This window comes from Protopterus annectens, chromosome 7.part0, assembly GCF_019279795.1.
Source record: "Protopterus annectens isolate FY-2018-M chromosome 7.part0, PAN1.0, whole genome shotgun sequence".
Lineage (NCBI taxonomy): Eukaryota > Metazoa > Chordata > Ceratodontiformes > Protopteridae > Protopterus > Protopterus annectens.
In genome coordinates, this window is record NC_056739.1 from 1,402,138,890 (window position 1) to 1,402,160,650 (window position 21,761).

Below are 21,761 nucleotides of genomic sequence, written 5' to 3' on the forward strand. Positions count from 1 at the left end.
AACACTGGAAGTGCATTACCAGCATTCTGTAATAAAGCAAACTGCAATATTAATTATACAACTTTAAAAAAAACTCATACCAGTGATCAAAAATAATTTTGTAATGGACAAAAACATTTGTTTTCTTTTTTTCTTTTTTTTTTTGCATTTTGTTGGTTTAGATGAAATAAAATAAATCTAAACACAACTTATCTAAATTAGTTTTAGATGAAATGACATCTAACTATATATATATATATATATATATATTAGGAAGTTGCATATCATATAGTATCTTCCTTTCTGAAGGCAGTTTCATTTCATGTGGTACCTTCCTTTTAGGAGGCAGCCACAGTAAAGACCTCAAGGAAACTGAAAACATATCCACAGTGTCAGTGTTGTTTCAGAGAATTCTGATAACATTCAACATTATAATGCCATATCTAAAAGTATGGGCAAGACAGGTAAACAGTAATTGTTCCAATAGTTCTCAGGCAGTAGCCTGTATTTGTAAAGAGCTTAGATTTTCAGCATGAGTGAGTGAAAGAGACACATGGGTATAAGGGAATGCTTTGGCATGCTTTAGAGTAGTAGCTAGATGACTTGGATTATATCCACAACTAAATTGATCTTTACAGGTTTTAAATAAAAAAAAATAATGTGGGGCAGCAGTGGTGAATATACTTTATCGACCCATCTTCCCTGATACATTTTTTCAGTTAACTAGTTATAAAATCCCTCAGGTTTATGTCAACACTCACCACTTGACATTCCTTTTTGTGTGTCTACAGTCATCTCTTACAACCCTGGCATTCCATGAATATGACACCAGTAAAGCCATAAGAATAAAATTACATACAAAAAATAAATATAAAGGCAAACAGTGAAAATGCCATAATAGTATAACAAATATAATAATGTACTGAACAGAACAAATAATCAAAACAAAATTAAATGAAAGAACTAAAGAAAATATTAAGACCTTTCTTAAAACTAATAAAAATCATAAATACTAAAACAAATGCCAAAATGTCTAAGACAAGACAGGATGAAAAAGGATGATTTGAAGGTGCTGTAAGTATAGTAATATAATAATCTCAGAAATTATGAAAGGTAAAATCATAAATTAAACCCTAATTCAAATAAATTTTGGGGTGGGTTTAATGTAATGGTTAAGATCTTCACCTAATAAATACAAGGCACAAGGTTTTATTCTAACCTTGAGTTATTGGCCAGACTTACAAATGGCCCTTCAGAGCAGTTAGCCTAGTACTCATTTATGAAGCTATGAACTTAAATATATTTTGAGGGACTTTTTAGTGACAGACAGTATTGTGCATTTCCTCAACCCCTGAGGAATGAGGTTCCATAGATGAGGGCACTGATGCCAAAAGTGGAAAAATCACAGAACTTTAAGCCAGCCCTATAAACCTTTAACAATAAAAGAAGAATGCATGAACCTAACCAGGAAGTAGGGAACGAAAAGCTCGTTATGGTATGGCATGCCCATATCATGCAGGACTAGCCTAGCCAACAGTAGCACTTTAAAGTGGACACGTGATCAAATAGGCAGTCACTGATCACTTCACAGAATGGTATTCAGAAGTATCTGTAGGAAACCACACCATGGAACTCTGAACCAGTTGCAAGCAATCCTGCTCACTGTTGGTTAGCCCCAGGTAAAGGGAATTACATTAATTCAGTCCTGAAAAAAACAAGGCATGTACCATCATTGATAGGTCATCATTTTAGCAGGAAGGAGGTGTTCAAAGCAAGAAATGTTTGGAAGATGAAAGTAAGATGCCTTCACAACAGACAAACTTGCTTTTTAAATCAATGTGTGGCCTAATATGCTCTTTTTATATGATAAAGCTGAAAAGTTTAGTAAGTAACTGCAATTATATCTTCTTCCAAAGCAGTGTTAACCACTCCTTGCAGTGTTCCCTGGTGCAGTTGGTCTTGAGCATGCAAATACTTAAGTAAAATGAAAAGAGTGATTGTGTTATGCTGTGAGACACAGCAATGCACTGTACAACGTCATATTATCATTCCGACAGAAGCTGTTACGACACATGACATATCTAGAGAAATTATTTTAATGGATTGAGTAAACTTATTCATTTTTGTCCAGTGATTGCTTATTTCCCCTTCAAACATGGCATGTGACTTTTTACTGAACAGCACTAGACATGCTATTCTATCATGCAACCTACTTAAAATCAGTGCTTCATAGGAGAAAGAGTTTAATGTATAATACCATGTTAATAATCCCTTATTACATGCTTGTGTGCCCTGAATTGATGAGTGAAGGTAAATATAAACAAAAAAGACTGCAGTTTTATAAAATAGGTTAAATCTAGACATGAAAAGAAGTGGCATTATATACCACAAGAAAGAGGAAGGTGACTGGCCAACCTGAGTCACATGTTTGCAGATATACTACCAATACTATATAATAATGTTAAATTTTAGGATAAACTGACTCCTTTGGTTAGAATTCTTACCACAAGACCCTTAAATCTTAAAATATAGAATTCTTACCATGAGACGAGACCCCTAAAACTTTAAGTATTTTCAGAAATTAACAGTTTCAGAACATCAGCTTCTGCCTAAAGACCACTATAATTGTTAGTGTGAAACAGAATACCTAAACAGCTTGTACGACTATTCACAAGGAAGACAGCAAAACGGTAAGCAGGAGTGGGGAACTACTGCAAGACACAGTGATGTGATTCTGCGTAGGAGGTTCTGGCACAGAAAGCACAGTAAAACACCTGACATATAAAGCATGAGTGATGTCACTAGGAATTTTCATGCAGAACACATGGTGGGAAAAGGCTGGGTTAAACAGAAAGGAATTAGAACTGGATTGTTAGTTACTAACAGTGATCTCTGCTGTGCACTGTGGGCAGCGCTGTCCTCTTACCGCCTCCTGAGACTGCGATTTACTCATGATGGTAAGCAGTGTTTGTAAAAGGACATCCAAAAGGCTTTCCACCATCATTTCAACCTCCTCTGACACTGATGTCTCCTGTAATGGAATAAAATTAGTTAGTGCTGTGCAAAGAAAACTACTATGAACAACACTATTCATGCAAATGAAAAAGAAGCACAAATCACGAGTGTGATGATACGCATCTATATTTCATCACCAAGCTTTGCCACATATGGGATCCAGGATGATATTATCAATATGGTAATCAAGGCAATTTACTGAGCAGTACTGACTGAAAATGTGATAAGAAAAAATAACTGTTTATGACATACAAAATACACATTTTTTATTTACCTTTTTTTTTATTTTCCCTACCAATAAATATTTTCATGTAAGAATGCATACACAGTGCAACAAACCCAACAGGAAGTATATGGGTGACAGGTCTTCTGCTCTGCAATACTCTGACAGTAAGTGTCTTGGGAGCTGAAGCATAACCACTGCTGGCCAAACAGGAATGATCTCTGGCACCCCCTTGTTAATCAAACAATCATAAAACTCTCACTTCTCTCCCCCTCTTCACAAACTGACCATCTGAATCCCAATCTCCTAAATGATCTTGGATTGCTAGCAATATATATATATATATATATATATATATATATATATGTGTATATATATATACACACACACATATATATATATATATATATATATATATATATATATATATATATATATGAGTCACCTTCATTTGACTGAAACTCATTTGACTGACAACTAGTACTTGCAGTGCACTGTAAGTAAAATAACTGGGATGTGTCCTCTTCCCTAATGTAGTGCGATCCTGGAGTTAGTATATATAGTTTGGAGGGTGTGGGGGGGGCAAAGCCCCCCCACCTTGTTTGGTTTTAAAGAACAATATAACACAAAAAGTACAGAATTTAAACCAAACTAGGTGGGGGTCTGTGCCCCTCACACTCCCCCCCAACTATATCTACTAACTCCAGGGTCACACTACATTGGGGAAGAGGACATATCCCTGTTATTTGCCTTACAGTGCACTGCATGTATTACTTGTCAGTCAAATAAGTTTCAGTCAAATGAGTTGTCAGTCAAATGAACGTAACCCATATATATATATATATATATATATATATATATATAATACACATATATGCATATACAGATATATATATATATATATATATATATATATATATATATTTATATACATACAAATATTTATATATGTTTATATACATAAAATGTTTGTGTCCATGTGTGTGTAGATTACTGCATAAAATATTACAATTCTAAATTTATATGGTTTCAGTGTGGCATTATGCTGTGTAGAGATATTTAGAGAATATTTGCAGTCAGTGCTCTATTTATATATATATATATATATATATATATATATATATATATATATATATATATATATATATATATATATTCCCATATATTTTTTTGTAAGGTTATATCTCTTTTAGGACTAATATATTTGTATAATATGTTCAGTAAAGTTCTACAAATATAACAACATATTAGCAGAATTTCCATGCCCACCTTCATTTGTCCCCTGCTACTTATACTAGATAATGATTCCTGAAACAGTAACAATCTTCCTGTTTGTCTAATCAGTTTTTAATGGTAAAAAATAATAAAATGTATTGTACTAAAGAAACTGTGGTTCAGGGCTACAAAACTGATGAACCTAAATATCATCTTGATCTCCTTCTAAACTCCATTACAAATTTACTTGATCAAGGTAGCCAGCAAAATACCACAAAGCATATCACATAACATGCATATGACATTAACTATATGCTTTTTATGATTGCAAAGTGATCATCTAAAAGGGGATAACAGGAAGGGGCAGTTTAATTGTATGAAAACACTTCTGTACTTCTCATACAAAACAGTGCGTTTATGGTCACAAGCCAGTGGTCCTGCAAGGAGTTTTGCCTCTGCATCAAGTGCTGTACCTCAAGGACACCAATATAATGAACTCTGAAAATATCACATCTCTAACTAAATAAAATTCAGTAGGTGACAATGGTGTACAATTAAAACTATTAATTATTTTTTTCTTTTCTTTTTTAATAAATTTGTGTTCCTCACATATTATTAATGGTAACCCTGCTTTAAGGTAGTTTCAACAAACTGTCTTACTTCCAAAAGGCTTCAGTGGTTCTGACAGCTTAACATATTTAAAGTCAATAAATATAAGGATAATGTTGTTTGTAATGCAATGGAAATGGTACCGAGTATCACATGTCATTCTAGAATGATGGGCCTTGCCCTCTTTTTTATTCTGTCCTCCTAAACAATACTGTAATACAAAATCTACATTTAACATCTTTCTTAAAGGACTGAGATGGCACCATGTCTGACTTTCACTGCTGGTTACAAATTGCATAGCAACTTGAAGAAAACAATTTTTTGTTCCCATGGTTCTTTGAATCAATATGCAGTGCAGATTTCCTGAACCAGTGTTTGTTTTGCAACAAGATAAGCTCACAACACTGTCATATGAGTCACTGTTTATATGTAGAGACAAGCTTTCCATAGATGTGTGTACATTTCTGTCTTTTGTTCTACAAATATCAGGTCAATTTACCAAAGAGCTGGTTTTCAAGATGGAGAAGATGCTGCTCAGAATTCCAGAACAAATCAGTAACTCCTTCTGCTGCCGCAGGTGCAAATGAATGTGATGAAGTACCACAGGAAGAAGGATTCGCCGAGACTCTGAAATTGGAGATAAAACAAATAAGAATATTTTATTTATACTGAAACTCCAGGAAAGTCTCTTGAGAGTTGTTTCTACATTTCTATTTAGAAAGATCTGAAATGTATACATTGTCTTGTCATTCAAACAGTTCCTGTACTGAAACAAAAACAGGCCTGTTTCAAAATGGGTGCACGCCATTTCATTGACAAATTCTTCTTTAGCAATATCTGCCAACAATGATTCACCTCTTAAAGATAAGCTCTCAGGAGTATTATAATGTATTAAGTGAACAATTCATGGCTGGACTGACCCTCTCTATGATAACCAATGTTGTAGGGTGCAGGTTTTGTTTCTTAGGCAGGGGACCTTTAAGTATGCCTAACATATTTGTGCCCTCACTACCTTCTTTTTATCTTAAAAGATTATGTTTTTTTTCTTCATTGACTATTCTGTAATTCACTGATCTTTTATAGCATTTAGTGGATGCTGTACATTTGCTCTCTGACTGCAGCCCGAGTGTCTTGTGGTTGGGTAGCCAACATAGTGAGTTCAGATTCAAGAACGTTCACTTTGCTGTCTAAATGTCAATCGACACTAATATGTTCTGAGTCAACCCTCCTGCTATTGTGACCCTGCTATGTGGTTTTCCTTGCAAATAATTGGAGTGATTGCTAAGCTCTGATCCACAACTCAGATATGGTTTGGTGGATCAGAAGGTGAATGATCATTAATTAAACTTTAATGTGAAAATGAAGAAAGAAATACATAGCAAATTGACTTTAAGAAATAAATGATCCAATTGGTTGAACAGACAAAAATATGGGGTTGTTAATACTGACGTGTCCAAAAAACTATAAGCCATACTGCCTGTTTACCTAATTCATACAAAGAAATCCTAACATATTTACTGATTTACATATCCAACTTAAGAAGTTATAATACACATCAAGTGTCTTTGTCTTATTCACTTACTATAAATACTATGTGGTATTCAAAAGTGGAGAAATATCTACAAGATGGAAAATTCATAGTAGAAAGGATTACTCATTTGCAACCCCCTAGAATTTTCTCATGCTGGGAGAAAATTTGGCTGAAAACCTGAAAGTCTGCATAGAGAAATTTGATGTATTCCACATTCTAAATGGATTTGTCAAAATGCCTGAAGAAGTTCAATGTTCTATACATAGAATGATAGAATGGTACACTCAGAAAAAAACGGGAATTATTTTGAACACAAAGAATTTGCTATTTGTTTAACATTTGCTCTTTACAAAAGTGCAAAATTCTAAAGAGACTACATATGTTTATGTTAATAAAGTGGAGAATTGAGACAAGGACTGCACATTTAATGGGTTAACTACTATTTTGCTAAGAGACAATAAGAATATAAGCAAAAAATAAATAAATTAAATAAAAGAGCATACTTTCAATAGAAACAGACCTGACCTTATCAAACATTGTGGCTGTCTGAAGAACAAACCAAACCAATAAAATGCAGTACACTAATTATCAGAAAATAAGTATACACATACACACACACACACACACATATATATATATATATATATATATATATATATATATATATATATATATATATATATATATATATATATATATAAATCAACTAAATTATTCAAGAATAATATATATCTCTATCTAGCTATGCATATGTATTTGTGTGTATGTGTATATATAAAACCAGATATGAGATATGAGTCAATTAACTGTCAAAGGGAGAAAGAAGAACAAGAGTATCAGAATGTGTTGTAAGAATAGTAATATTGTAAGAAGAGTAAATCTTAAAAAGTCAGTCACGTATCAATATGCTGCAACACAGATACAATCCGTGATGATGAAAAGAGAAATGCAGTATACTGTAAAAAGCCACAGATTAAAGATGGAGGAGTAAATAGTAACATTGTTTTATTTAAGGTTTGTACTGGGTATGGATATAAGCATGAGAGAAAGTGTTCCGCATTTAAACAGTCCTGCAGAATCTGTGACAAGAAGGTCATTTTTAAAAGTATATAAAAGCAAAAGCAAGAGCATTGAAAAGAACATGCATTGTACTGGAAAAACGAAAATTATTTGCTTATTATTACTACTGAAATGAAACCATCTGATACTGTGAAATCACAAGCACTGAGGCATGAGGGATTGCAAATACTGACCGGTGATGATGAGAATTAATCTGCAGAATTTAAACTAGATATTGAGGTACAGTAGCCTGTAACATTTAAACAACTCAAATTAGGAAATGCTAATGTGAGCTCTGTGTTCACAATATTAATCTAATTTGGCCGAGTAACACCACTATGCCACATTCTGCTGACTTGTGCAAGTAAGAATTAAAACTACAAGATGCTTCTGCAAAGAGCTTTACTTAATAAAGTGAAGCCTTTTAATATTTGGTCAGATGGATTGTGAGATGCTTAGAGCAGTAAAATGAATTTACACTTTGTGAAATCAAATTACGCACGTTAACTTTCAAACAGAAAGACATTTTATATATTGCTGAGAGCCAGAGCAAGGATGTCCTGGATAATTACATTTTATTACTAATTTGGAAAACTTGTCATGAGAACATCCACACAAAGAAAGCCTGATACATGCTTCCAGAAAAGTGGCAATAGCTTTGAAGAGTAAAGCTGAACACGAACTGATGAGAATGGAAGACTGGGATTCATTAAGAAGAAATCACAGTCAAAAGAATGAGTCAAAACTATGCTTACTATGGTAAACAAAGACAAAATTCATATCTGTAGTCATCTGCAAGGGCTTAGAATCAGTTATTCAAAACATACTAGCTTGTATTACGGTAGTTTAAGCACAGTAGTACAGTAGCTCAAGGTGCCAGTGAACCATGTTCTGCTGCTTGCTTGCTTTACGTAGAAGTGAAGACTAGCTCCTCAAAGTGAACTGTGTTTTGTGTGTTCCAGTGTAGCAACTGTGCAAAGAATAACACAGGCTGGCAGCTATTCATTTCCTGAAGTACAGTGACACTGGAGAGAGAAAGAATGATAAATTAAGTGGGCACGTTGGTATAAGTCTGATTTTCTCCTTACTTCCAACATAAATACTCATATTATAAACATCTGCATAAATAATTAAAACGATATCATTAGCTTTCAAATACTGTTGAAAAAAGAAGTGGTCTTAATTACACCAAAGCTCATTTACTAGTGTTAGATGCTAACAAACATTTTTGGTTGGTAAAGCTGGATGAAACAAACTCCAGATTATGTGCATTTAATACTCTGTTAAAAAGGCATGGATTCTGTAGACTCCAATTTGACATGTCATCGGCACCAGATATGTTTAAATATACTACTTCCTAAGTAAATTAAATCTTGCAAAATGGTGTGAATGTAATTAATGATCTCTTTTTATGGAATGAGATACAAAAACAGAATGCCAAGAGAATGATACAGCTTCTATAGTGAGAAAGCACAATGCCAGTTTAAATATAAGACTGACAAGATACACAAGTGAGGTATGAAACCTAACCCAGAAAAAAATGTTCTCAAGTTTTAATGCCATAAGATTAGTATGCATTACAGATTTTTCTAACAATGATGCAGTATCTAAAAATGTTTGTACCTCATATGCATGAAAGTTCTGTGTTTCTAAGAAAACTCATGGGGCAAGAAATAACTTAGGAATACAAATACAAACAGAAAAACTATTTGCAAAAATCCACACAAAGATGCTAATGGCTGCTGTAACATTAAAACACAATGATGTGAACAAGCCAGCTAAGTTGTAAGTAGATGCTAGTCAGAATTGGATATAGGTGCTTTGATCTTACAAGAGAACAGACAAATAGATATTTTCAACTAATAGTGTATGGATGTGACAAATTCCATTTCATATATATGTATGTTTATCTGCATTACAAATAAGATCTGATGGAATAATACCAGAAACCTTGCACAGGGCACCTTCAGATTGCAGAGAATGCTATTCATTTTATAAGTCTGATCTGAAAATGAAGTACAGCTTAGGAAAGGAACTAAACGTGGTAAATATATTAAGCAGAACATATTTGCCTGTGAAGTAGTAAGAAGCACCAGAAGGAAGAGAAACCAGAAGGGCAAAAATATAGTCTGTCAGAAGAGTGACAGCCAAGCAGTGCATTGACAGATGTCAGAATTTCTTTCTCCAAGTGAACACCCACAGCAGGAAGAACCATACCCAAAAGATCAGAATAAGCCTCTTTTTCCCCATTTTCTAGATGTGTGTAGTGTCAAACGTTGCCTTCTCTCTTGACTCAACACCACTCTCTGACTTTCGTTGACAGTCATACCTGAATACCACAGATCTTCTCTCACATAGGTGTTCCATCTCTTTGCTAGATTTCCTTGTTTCTTTGTGCTTTTTTCCTTTCTAGTCCAATTTTTTCAGCAGATTGTATTTGGCTTTTCTTCATGTACTCAGACCACTGTAATCTGTTCTCTTTGACCTTTTCTGTACCTGGAGCTACTTGGGATTTTGCTCTGATGTCATAATTTCTTCATATAACCATTGGTGTGCATCCTACCATCTATCTCAGACAGTTCAGCTCCATCACCTCTAGCTTCTTAACTGTTTTGCCTCGTACTAGTCACACCACTTTTTTGTACACCATACTTTTCAGGTTTTTTACCATTCTTCTTTTATACACTACTGCTGACACTCTGTGGCAGTTGACTGTATCCCCTCTTATTATAGCTTTGACCACCTCATTGAGACTTTACTTCTCCTCAACCACACCTCCAAGATACCGGAAACTGTTGAACTTTTCCGCTATTTCATATCTATCTTAATTCTAAACTTCTTCAATTTCCTCCATTTGATGTGATTTCAATAGTCTTATGTGTACTCTGTTTCATCCCACATGCCCACGTTTGCATTCCTTTCTCCTATTATTTGCTGAAGTTCTTGTTCAGAATCTGTTAGTAATGGCACATTGTCTTCATATAGCAACTTTGTTGATCTTTTCTCTTTCATCTGTTTGCTAATGTAGTCCAGCTCCATCAAGGGGAGGGAAATCTGAGACAAAGTTGAGTTTAAAAACACAACAGTGCCAGGGTGGGAGGGTGGAGAGAATTTAATTTCTTTACGATTCACAAGTAGGGTTGCCTCCTTTGATTGAGGCCAAAACTGGACCAAGCCATACCTCTCATACCTCCCCTAACCTGCCCATCTCCTCTGTTCTCTCCATTTACTTGCTGGCCATTTTATAACATCATAGGCATGTCAGGTGTAGAATGAATGTCCTCATTTCCTGGATCACCATGCAATCGCATCACATTAATGATACTTTTTTTTAAATAAATGAACAGTGAATCTGACGATTTAACAAACTCTAATAGTCTGCTTCTTGAAAAAGAATACTAGAGTTTTTACAGTGTTTTCCAGATTACTGGACAATCGGTTTGATTTTCAGGCAGTTTGGAAAAAAAATGGATAGGTGGCAAACCTACTCACAAGAGATACAGTTGTCTATTTCCTGGTTTAAATATATAACAAAAAACAGAATAGAATTAAAACATGGCATAATGAAAATATAAAAAAAAGTGAAGACAATAAAGCAATACCAATTACAAGAAAGCTATATAAGAAAAACAAATTAACATTTCCCTCACAACAGTCTGTGTGAGCTTTTTCAGTAAGGCCAATATATAATGTGATGCCTGAAACTTAACTCACCTACTCTAGACTTGTATTCTAAACAACTACTCTTTCCAAGTAGATTAATTGGTAAGTAGTATGCTAGCTGCCTTTGTGGGACATTTTAAGCACAGCCAATTTCCCTTTCAATTGTGAGAATCAAACTCTGCACCTTAATAATGGGAAGTAAGCACCCGAACCATTAGACCATCTCCCAGCCAATCAAAGGCCATCTCCACATAGACACAACTGCATTTTCTTATCATAATTATTTGAAAAAGGCAAACAGTAACAATTCCTATTATGCCTTTACTACCACCATAACATCTTCAGAAAGATTATTTTCTTAAAAATGCTATCACACAACCTTATTACAGCCAGACTCCACATCTATAACAGATGTTTTGTGATTGATTGTGTTTTCTCTACAGTGGGAACATTTTATAAACATACTACTCATCAGAGTCACAAGAAAAAAATCTTGCAAAAATCCTAACATCTGACCAACACAGGTATCATTATACAATACCCCTCAGAGCCTGATCCAGCACTAGGTGACCAAGGCAGGGTTCACTAGTCAGGGATTATTTTTTTTAATTTAAAAAAAAAATTAAAAGGTGTTCTTCTTTAGGAATGCCCTTTGCATCCATTCACACACCATTTGTAACTGTGTGACCTGTTTATGTCTTAGTCTTCTGTGTGCATAGAATTTGAATACAGGAAGACATCTGGACTACCGACCAAGGATGGACACATAAGAGGTGTGTATACAAATGTGCGGGTGTGCGTGCGTGCACAAAATTTGAATACAAGAAGACCTTTGGACTTCCGACCATGGACAGACAACTAGGAAGTGTGTGTGTGTGTGTGTGTGTGTGTGTGTGTGTGTGTGTGTGTGTGTGTGTGTGTGTGTGTGTAAGAGGTAGATAGGTAGGCGGGTGTGTGATTATAAGAGGTAGGTAGGTAGGTGTGTGTGTTTGTGTGTGTGTGTGTGTGTGTGTGTGTGTGTGTGTGTGTGTGTGTGTTTGCATGGGCATGCGCGCGTGTATGTATAAGAGATAGATAGGTGTGTGTGTTTGTGTGTGTGTGTGTGTGTGTGTGTGTGTGTGTGTGTGTGTGTGTGTGTGTGTGTGTGTGTGTGTGTAAGAGGTAGATAGGTAGATGTGTGTGTGTGTGTAAGAGATAGATAGGTAGGTGTGTGTGTGTGTGTGTGTGTGTGTGTGTTTAGGAGGTAGGTAGGTAGCATACCTCTCAACTGTTTAGATTTTTGCCCCATATTTTTGGTCTGATCCTCATACAATTTGTGATTTTCTCGAAAATCATTGAGGGCTGAAGTTACAAAATAATGACAGACATTTCAGTTTTAGACTTCATATCCTTAGAAAAATTCATACCAAACACAATTCCTGTTATTCTAGCAGCTTTCTACATTCATGAAAGAAATTTTTTAAATGTGTCCCTTTTTATTTTAGGCTTTATCCAGATTTCTTGCACTTAGAGGTAGATATGGTGTGTATGTGAGAGTGAAATGCCTTAGCTGGGATAGCAGGTGATTAGCAATTTGCTCAGGCTCAAACCCTGTACCTTAGTTACAGGAAACAAGAGCCTGAATCATCTTAGCCCAACTACCAAGCTGCATTTTTCAAAGAAATGACTTTCAGGTACAGTTGTCAAGGAACTGTAGTCTGAGTTAAGGTTAAGCATTTTGCTTTTGATGCAGAAGGCTGTGGGTTCTACTCCCCTATCATGTAGATAGATTGCTGACATAGTGTTGTATGTTAAGGGGGTGGGGGTGCTACAGTGCAGAGTATGTCCTCCTTTGGATAAGATGCCTAGTTATCAGTTTGTCATCCATTCCCTATTACATTACCAGTTTAACATTTTTTAATGTAACTTAGGCAATCTATTCTTCAAGAGCAGCAGACCTGAATTTGTATTTGAAACACTGAAATATCAAGTTGCTTGCCAGCAGCAACTTCTTCATTAGTTACAAATGTCTTTAATGTGTAATTATTCAGATCACTTTTACTTCTGCATAGATTGTGCATATTGACTGATATTGGTGGATTGTACTGACAGGAGTTTGAGTGGCCTTTTATGGTTGAAATGTTCTGAATTGGGTAATTTGGTCATTACTGGTTCATATATTTTGTTTCATTGCTTACTGGAAAAATGTACACAACTATGAATTTAAGACACACTCTAACAAGTGGTGCTGTGTTATACAAGGGATATAAGTTAGTACAATTAGGAAGATGAATCAAAGAACTCTTGTATGTTTGAATGGACCTAGAAATGTGTGCAAGGGGCCTATGATTTGAAAACAGCCCAAAGGTAAACTTAATCTGCCAATGGTCAAATGCATGTTCTTTGAATGTGGGTTACAATGCTCTTTCAATGAATGTGAGTTTCAAGGGCAGAGAGGTTTTTAATGCTGTCTGTTTTCATTGTGAGACTGTATTGCTTTGTTTAGCAAATGTCTATCAGTGCTTGTGCTACAAAATTTGAAATACAGGTTTTTAATTAAATCCAAATATCTGTAAGCATTGTAGAAGTAAATCAGAAAAACGTATGAACACTGGCAGGTGTGAACAATGTGCTAACTGTGGAGAAATAGCATAGAAATGGGACACCGGAATGGCTGTGGGGAGGGGGACTGCTGTGTATGGGGGGGTCCCAATCCATTACCCTGCCTAGGGCTCCATTTGACCTTGATCCAGCACTGATACCACTTGAGCATTTTGTCTACAAACTATAGTACAACTATGCAATACTTGTTTTGTACACTAATATAGAACATCATCTTAGCTCCATAAAGCACAAACAGAATGTCACTAAAGGCTCTTGCTATAAAGTGTTTCTGAGTTTCTTGTCACATAAATACTTTGAACACTCTTGCAAACTTTATTGTTGAGGAATCCTCATAAATAACCCTACAACAGACTATTTCATTAAATGTGGCAAACCTTAGTCCATTTAGAGATCTGCAAAGTCTAGCAAAATCCCTAGGGCAACAACACCTGAGAAAGAATATTATGGTCTCTAAATCTTGGGAAATCCAAGCAAAAAAATGATCATCTCATTATGACACATATCAAATCAATTCAGTTTGTCCACACACGTATGGTAATAATTTCATTGGCATATCAAAGCAACAAATAAGTTACATTCCACAAACCTATGTTTGATTCCAGTTTCCTAACCTTCTGTTTAAACAGTATAAGAATCACTTCCACTATGAGTGGATGAATTTCAAATATCTGAGGACTGGAATCCTGAATTACATTCCCTACAAAAAAAAGGCCAAATCTCCCTGCTTTAAGTATTTTTTTTTTGCAGGGGGCAATACCCCACCCATGAACTTTTATAAACCAACTCCACAGTTGCACCAACTTCAAAAAGGAGGAAATACACACAAAAAAGGCATCACTTGCCAACAATTATTTCCTGTGGTGGAACTCCCACCCTTGGTGGGTTGAACTTTGAACAAATGATGCTTGAGGGCTGTTATAGGTTACCATAAGAATCAGACAAACCAATAAATAGTCTTCACTTCAAATATGAAAAGGCACTTGTGAAAACTGGGTTTTGGAAGGCTTAGAAAAATGGAGTAATACAATAAATAAGAATATCCCTTCAGAAAAATAAAAAAAAATTCAAATAAAAATCAATTGTTCCTACATATGTTCTAACATTTTAGCAAAGGACTTCTCTTTAGAAATGCTCTTACATAGATCTAAAATACTTTATGATACACACAGACAAATACACACACACACACACACACACACACACACACACACACACACACACACACACTGAAATTTCAACAAACAGTCCCATTGAATGCTATACCCTTAGTAGAAACAAAAGTCAGCCATGAGTTCCACTAAAATAAGGCCTGTATAACCAGTTAGTCTTCAATGATATCATTAGACAATCTTACAAAGAGGGTGTGGCCAAGATGGTGAGCAGTTAATAGCACTGTTTTTAGCTCTGCTTCATTTTAACATCTTTGACATGACTTTTACTAAAAACACAAACAGAATGTTTTAAAATTTGATGGATTTATAGTTGACCATCTGCTGAAAGAGTTACTACATAAAACAAGTTTGAAACTCTTTTAATTGCTTTTTCCTGTCAAAAAACAAACTAGAAACAACTAATTGTCTCCAATCTAAGCTCAGTGTGCAGGAAAGTACTATGAAAAAAGACATACAGGCTATACTAAGTAACATGAATGAGTTATCTGTAAAGATAGATATATTAGAAGGCAAAATGGACTATTTCAAAGAGGAATGGAAAAAACAAGTTAAAGTGCTGAGTGAATCTCTTAAATAACAATCATCACAAATCTCAAGTGTAGAAGAAGAAGATGCAATGTCTGATTCTGATGGAAGATTATTTGAAAATGAGAATAACATCAAATTTCTTCTTAAACAAAACAACTTATTCCAGGATAAAATAGAGTACTTAGAGAACAGATCTAGAAGGAATAACATCAGGATTTATGAGATTTCTAAAAAAGAAGAGGAAGACAGCATGATTCAATTCCTTAATAAATGGCTGCCTGAAACTTTGAACCTGTGTGATATAAATGTGATAGAAAAGAGGGATACATTGAGTGATTGTGATTATTTGACTGTTACCTCACTATATCTCAACATTCTCTTTATTTTCTTTATTTCTTCCTTGACATATGAAGTAATGCTATATTCTGCATGTGTCAGCAGGCATGAGAGATGATGCTGTGTTCCAGAACAGTTTAGTGATTTCAACAAAGTCACTACATTTGATTACAAAATATGTCTTGTATGTGTATTTGTGCTGGGATATTCCAGTAAAGTACTAAACTTGCAAAGTCATTAAAATTTTCCAGTGTAACACTTGAAAATTGCAAAATCATTGTATTTGGCAGGAATCGCTGTTCCTTCTGGGGTGGGTGGCCAACACTACAGAATGATCTAGCAAGATCCAGCCTACACTGGGAAAGTACTAATTCTCATGATTTGGTTATATATAGCTGGGGCTCTCTGCACTCAGGCTGAAGCCTCACCTGTGGAGTGGAAACACTGCCCAGGAATATTTTCCCAATGAAGACTCCTACCTGACTGTAACAGGGCTTCCCAGTCAAGACTGAAGACAGGATGATGCTTTCTCTTTATTGGTGATGTATACCTTTTTCTTTAAATGTACAATCTAATTTCATATTTTAGTTAAATAGAGTTTACATAGTTTTCTGCTTTAGTGTGATTTACTGTCCAGTTATAAAGAGTTTCTTTAGTCTTCTGTTTTAGTGTGATTTACTGCTGAATTACACAGAGTTTATTTAGTTTTCTGTTTAGTGACAGAAATAAAGTTTGTTAGTAAATAATTTCCTTAGTGTGAAGTGAATTATTTTGAATCCTGCTCATTAGGCAATACAACCTGCCTGAAACTGTTTCCTTTGGCATAGATCACTTTCTAACTCATCTAAAAAAAAAAAAAAAAAAAAAAAAAAAAACACCTTCACCAAGGTCAGTGATTGTAAGATTTTTCTCAAGCCAAGATAAGGATTTAGTCTTTTTTAAACAACTTTTTATTAATTTTAAAACAAAGATTGTACAAAATTACTTAAAAACAAACAGAACTAAAACATAACTATTTACAGATGTCCACAATAAAATCAAACATAGAAAACTAAATCATTAAAATTTATCAAGTAAATCACTTAATTTTGAACAAAATCTAAAGTGGTGGCAGTTGACAATTCTTATTTACAGACTTTTTTTTGCTAAATTAATGACTTCAGTGAAAGAATGAGTAGTTTTCCATTTCCAATTTTTAGTGACTATTTTTCCCAAAGACATGCTGTAGGTGGATTGGATACTGTAAATTGGCCCTAGGCATGAGAGTGTTCATGTGTGTGCCTTCCGTGGAAGGTTGGGTGCCAGGCTGGCAACTTGACACCGTAAAAACTTCTCTGCCAATTATGAGTGGACAGGTGATTCGCTGTGGCGACCCCTAACTGGAAAAAAGCTGAAAGAAGAAGAAGTGACTATTTTTCTTGCTATAGCTAAAATGGAACAAAGGAGAGGCACCTACATCCTAGGAATGGAATCCAGAACTGGAGCATTAAATAAGATCAAGGAGTGAAAAATTATATAATTATCTGTCCAGAAAGTTTTGGAAAATTTTCTAAATTCAACTCAAAAAGTATTTACTATTTTACAATCCAATATAATATAAAGCCAATCTGCATCAGAGACTTCAAAACACCTCCAACAATTAATTTTCCCATAGTTCTATATTAAAGCTGCTTTATGTTGAGTTAAAAAAAGTCTGTGAAGAAATCTCCACATATACATACTTTCCAATAACAAATCTCAACATATATATTTTCCAATAAAGAGAAGAAGTAGATTTTCCCACAGATTTAAGAATTAAGCATTTATCTTCATCAGAAAAGGCATTCTCATTAATCTTAGTTGAGTAATTCCAAATAATGATTATGTGGAAGCAAATTATTTTCTTCTTATTTTATAAATTATTGATATATATGATTTATTCTTATTTGAGTTACTATTGATTCTGAAAAAAAAACTCAAGTATCTTTGGAAAATGTTTTGTTTGAAAATCCATGGAGATTTTGATTTTATCACTAACATATTTTTTACAAGATTGTAAAGTCAAGCAATTATATTCTAAGCAATGTCTTGCAAACAGATAATCTGTATTATGTGATTTATTTCTGATTCAGAACTGATGCCAAAAGATTAAATTTGCATGTCTAAGGTCTAGCATTTTGTTTATGTTAAAAGTTCCCAAACAACTTCCAGTATTTGATATAGGCAACAATAAAAACAGTAAATCTTTAACTATATAATTAGAATTCATGATTTTGTATTTAATTTATAAGAATGTAATCAGTGAAGGGAAAGGAATAGTATTTTTTTCTTTTCATTTAAGCATAGGTCTTTCAAGATCCAGTAAAATTTACTAATTCGAAATTTAGAGAAAGATTCAACAACACAGCTCTTTTTATTTATTAATATTTCATGAATGGATTTCCAAGTTGATTGGTAAGATGAATGTAACCATAGAGAAATTAAATCGAGAATTATAAATTTGTCATACAATTCAACATTTGAAAATCTTAATCCACCTTCTTTTCAAATTTTAACATGCCAATCAAAGGATAGTCTTAGATTATTGGAGAACCAGAGAAAATTAAGAAGAATAGAATTTAATTTCTTAAAGATTTTTTTACCAGGGAGAATAATTAGTGATTGTAGATAGAAAAGTATTTTTGGTAGGATTATCATTTTTATTAATTATTTTAGTAACAGTGTATATTAAATTGCTATAATTTACTGTTACTCAGTGTTTTAAATTAGATTTAATTATAATTTAAAGATAATTTGTGAACTGTCCAAAATAAAATTCTTATAGCTTCTTAAATAATTATTAACTTTTTTATTAATAAGTAAAGTTTAGACTGCGGTGGTGGTGCTGCGGTAGCATTGTCACCTCACAGTAAGATGTTGTCCTGTTCAATTCTCAGCTAGACCATCTTCTGTGTGGAGACATGCGTGAATGGGCATACCTTCGTTGAAGGTTGTGCATCAGGGCCGGCAACTCGGCACATAAAAATCTACTGTCAATCATTAGCGGACCGTAGTTCCGCTGTGGCGACCCCTATCCGGGAAAAGCTGAAAGACACAACAACAACATTAATAAGTACAGTTTCTTTTTATCAGGGTTAAACATTAAACCTAGTACTTTTTCAAAGTAATTAATAGACTTAGTTAAATTTTCTATTGAAGCTTCAGCATCACTACTTGTTATTAAAATGTCACCTGCAAATAACTGAATTTACAAGAATAACTTTCATATATCGAAAATCCCTGAATTTTGCTATAAGATTTAATAAAGTTGTGAAAGGTTCAATTGCTAGAACAAATAATAGAGGTAACAAGGGATAAACTTGTTTTGTACCTTTTAATATTTTGAAAGAGCTAGAAAGAAAATAACCAATTTTAATAAAAGAGAATGAGTTACTATATAGATTACTTATAAAATTTATAAAATCTAGGGAACATTCACATTAAGTGCTTTTAACAAATAATTTCAACTAATAAAAACAAAATCTTTATTTATATCTGGACTGATTATAGTTAGTTCATTTTTTTGTTTTTATTAGCCAGTTCGATTAAAGTATTTAACCTAATTATTTTATCCTGAACCTTTCCCTGTAGTATAAAACCAATCTGATCATCATTTATTTATCCTGGCATAATAAGGTTCAATTTTGTTTTGCAAGAATAGACAAATATTTTATAATCAACATTTAATAATGAAATAGGATGGTAGAATGAATGTTAGTTAGTATCTTTATTTGGTTTCAAGATAGGAAATATCCGGGAATATTTCCAGGAGGGGGTGGCTGACATATGTTTAACTTGTGCAAAAACATTTAATAGGATATTTATAATATTCTCTGGGAATAATTTGTATAATTCTGGGATTATAACAGCAAGACCAGGGGCTTTAATTCATTTAAAATTATTAATTTGATCATTTAACTCCTTAAAAAAGAATGACGTATCAATTTTGGACCTTTGTTCTTTGGTTAATTTAAAACATACATTGTCTTTCAAAAAGTCATTGGTTATGTTGTTGATTTCTAAATCCGTCTCTTTGTTATTAATTTTTTTCATAATATTTCCTAAAACATTCTAGTATGTCTTTTAAATCAGTCACTTTTTTATTTTTATCACCTTATTTGGAAACTATTCCTTTAATATGATAAATATTTATTTATTTTTTTAGATCTAACAGCCAACCTGTGTAAACATTTTGTGTTTATTAAGTAATTTTGTTATTTTAATTCCTCCAGACTTATTGATATTATATGATGAAGTACATCAATATATTTCTGATTTAATATTTTCAACTCAGCCTTTGCTGATTTGTCATAAGGCTTTAAATTGAATATGAATTCATCTATATTAGACTGCAAACACATCAACTCCTTATCCCACTTTTATTTACATATGCACCAATTATTAATTCCTCCATATAGATAAGCCTTTAAAGAATCCTACAGAATTAACACCCCCTACCCATGCTCATAAACCTGATAACATCACTACTAATTCTGCTCACCAACCTTGCATCATATCATAACAACATTCACTATCTAAAATCAACACCTACCTCATCCTACTACAATAACAGCCAGTTAAATGCTACATCATTTACCATTTCCCTCACTACATAGCACCTCTTTCTCTCACCTTTTCCAGTATAAAATACTCCAACTATCTCCCACCCTCTAGAATAGCCTTACACCTAAACATATTACTCAAAAATGCTATTCTCCAAAACCCAACTCCACACTCTATATCCTCCTGCAAGCATGTGACATCCACTGTAACCCACGGCCATCCTTATCATACCTTGTCTCTGCTCAAAAAATTCACCCACCGACTCTACTTACTACTACTCCAGCACACATTGCATCCCCAGCTTCCAGTAGTGCCACCCCCTATTCTTTCAAACACTTATCTATTGTAGTCAACAACATTCAAAGCCTGTTGAATAAAGTTACTTATCTTCACGCTTGGATCTCAAATAAATCCCATCACTTACTTGTACTATCAGAAACCTGGCTTAAACCCCATCTCTCTCTCTCTCTCTCTCTCTCTCTCTGACATTTTGCCCTCTGGCTACAACATCTATTGCCTGGACAGAACCACAAAAAAAGGTGGAGGTGTAGCAGTTATATACTTTCATCACCTGACACTTTCTCCACTACCTGTTACTCTACCTGACTTTCAACCCTAATACTAAATTACCACCTTAACGACCACAAAAAGTTCACTATTGCCTCTATTTATATCCTACCTGGTAAAAACATCCCAATTATTGAAAACATACTTTCCTGGGTGTCTCAAAACATACTCTATGAAACCATTCTGCTAGTAGATGTAAATATTGATTGGGACACCCTTGATACTACCTCCCCTGCCCAAAGCATCAATTTGTTTGGCTTCACTAATTACCACCCCTACAAAACTTAACAAGCACTCCAATCATGGCACATCACTTGACTGGATCCTGTGTAACAACCCCCAGCTCTATTATAATCCTAGAACACTTCCTGATGCCCTGAGTGATCATTTACTCATCAGTATACAAAGACACTCTCCCCAGCTAAATAAATCACATCTCCGCAAATTCTGTCAAAGGCTCACTGACTTCAACCCCTCCACTCTCAATTATAGACTCTCTGCTATTAACTGTTCTAACCTGCACTCACTGCCTCTCAATGATGCTGTACTTGAATTCAATCACATCTTTCTTGACATCCTTGACTCACTAGCTCCCCCTGATAAAACAAGAATAAATCAAACTATACTCGTTTGCTCAGCAAAGACACTTGTAAAATAATGCACAAAAGATACTCTGCCT

At 34.2% G+C, this 21,761-nt stretch overlaps 1 protein-coding gene across 1 annotated transcript in view; it reads right to left on the minus strand.

The window, feature by feature from the left end:
- DOCK3 (dedicator of cytokinesis 3) overlaps window positions 1-21,761 on the minus strand; it is a 4,843,230-nt gene that overhangs the window by 688,155 nt on the left and 4,133,314 nt on the right. The window contains exons 25-26 of the mRNA XM_044077993.1: window positions 5,541-5,668; window positions 2,864-3,010 (exon numbers count right to left, since the gene is read on the minus strand). Of these exons, the coding sequence (XP_043933928.1) occupies window positions 2,864-3,010; window positions 5,541-5,668 (275 nt within the window). The remainder of the gene's footprint in view (window positions 1-2,863; window positions 3,011-5,540; window positions 5,669-21,761) is intronic.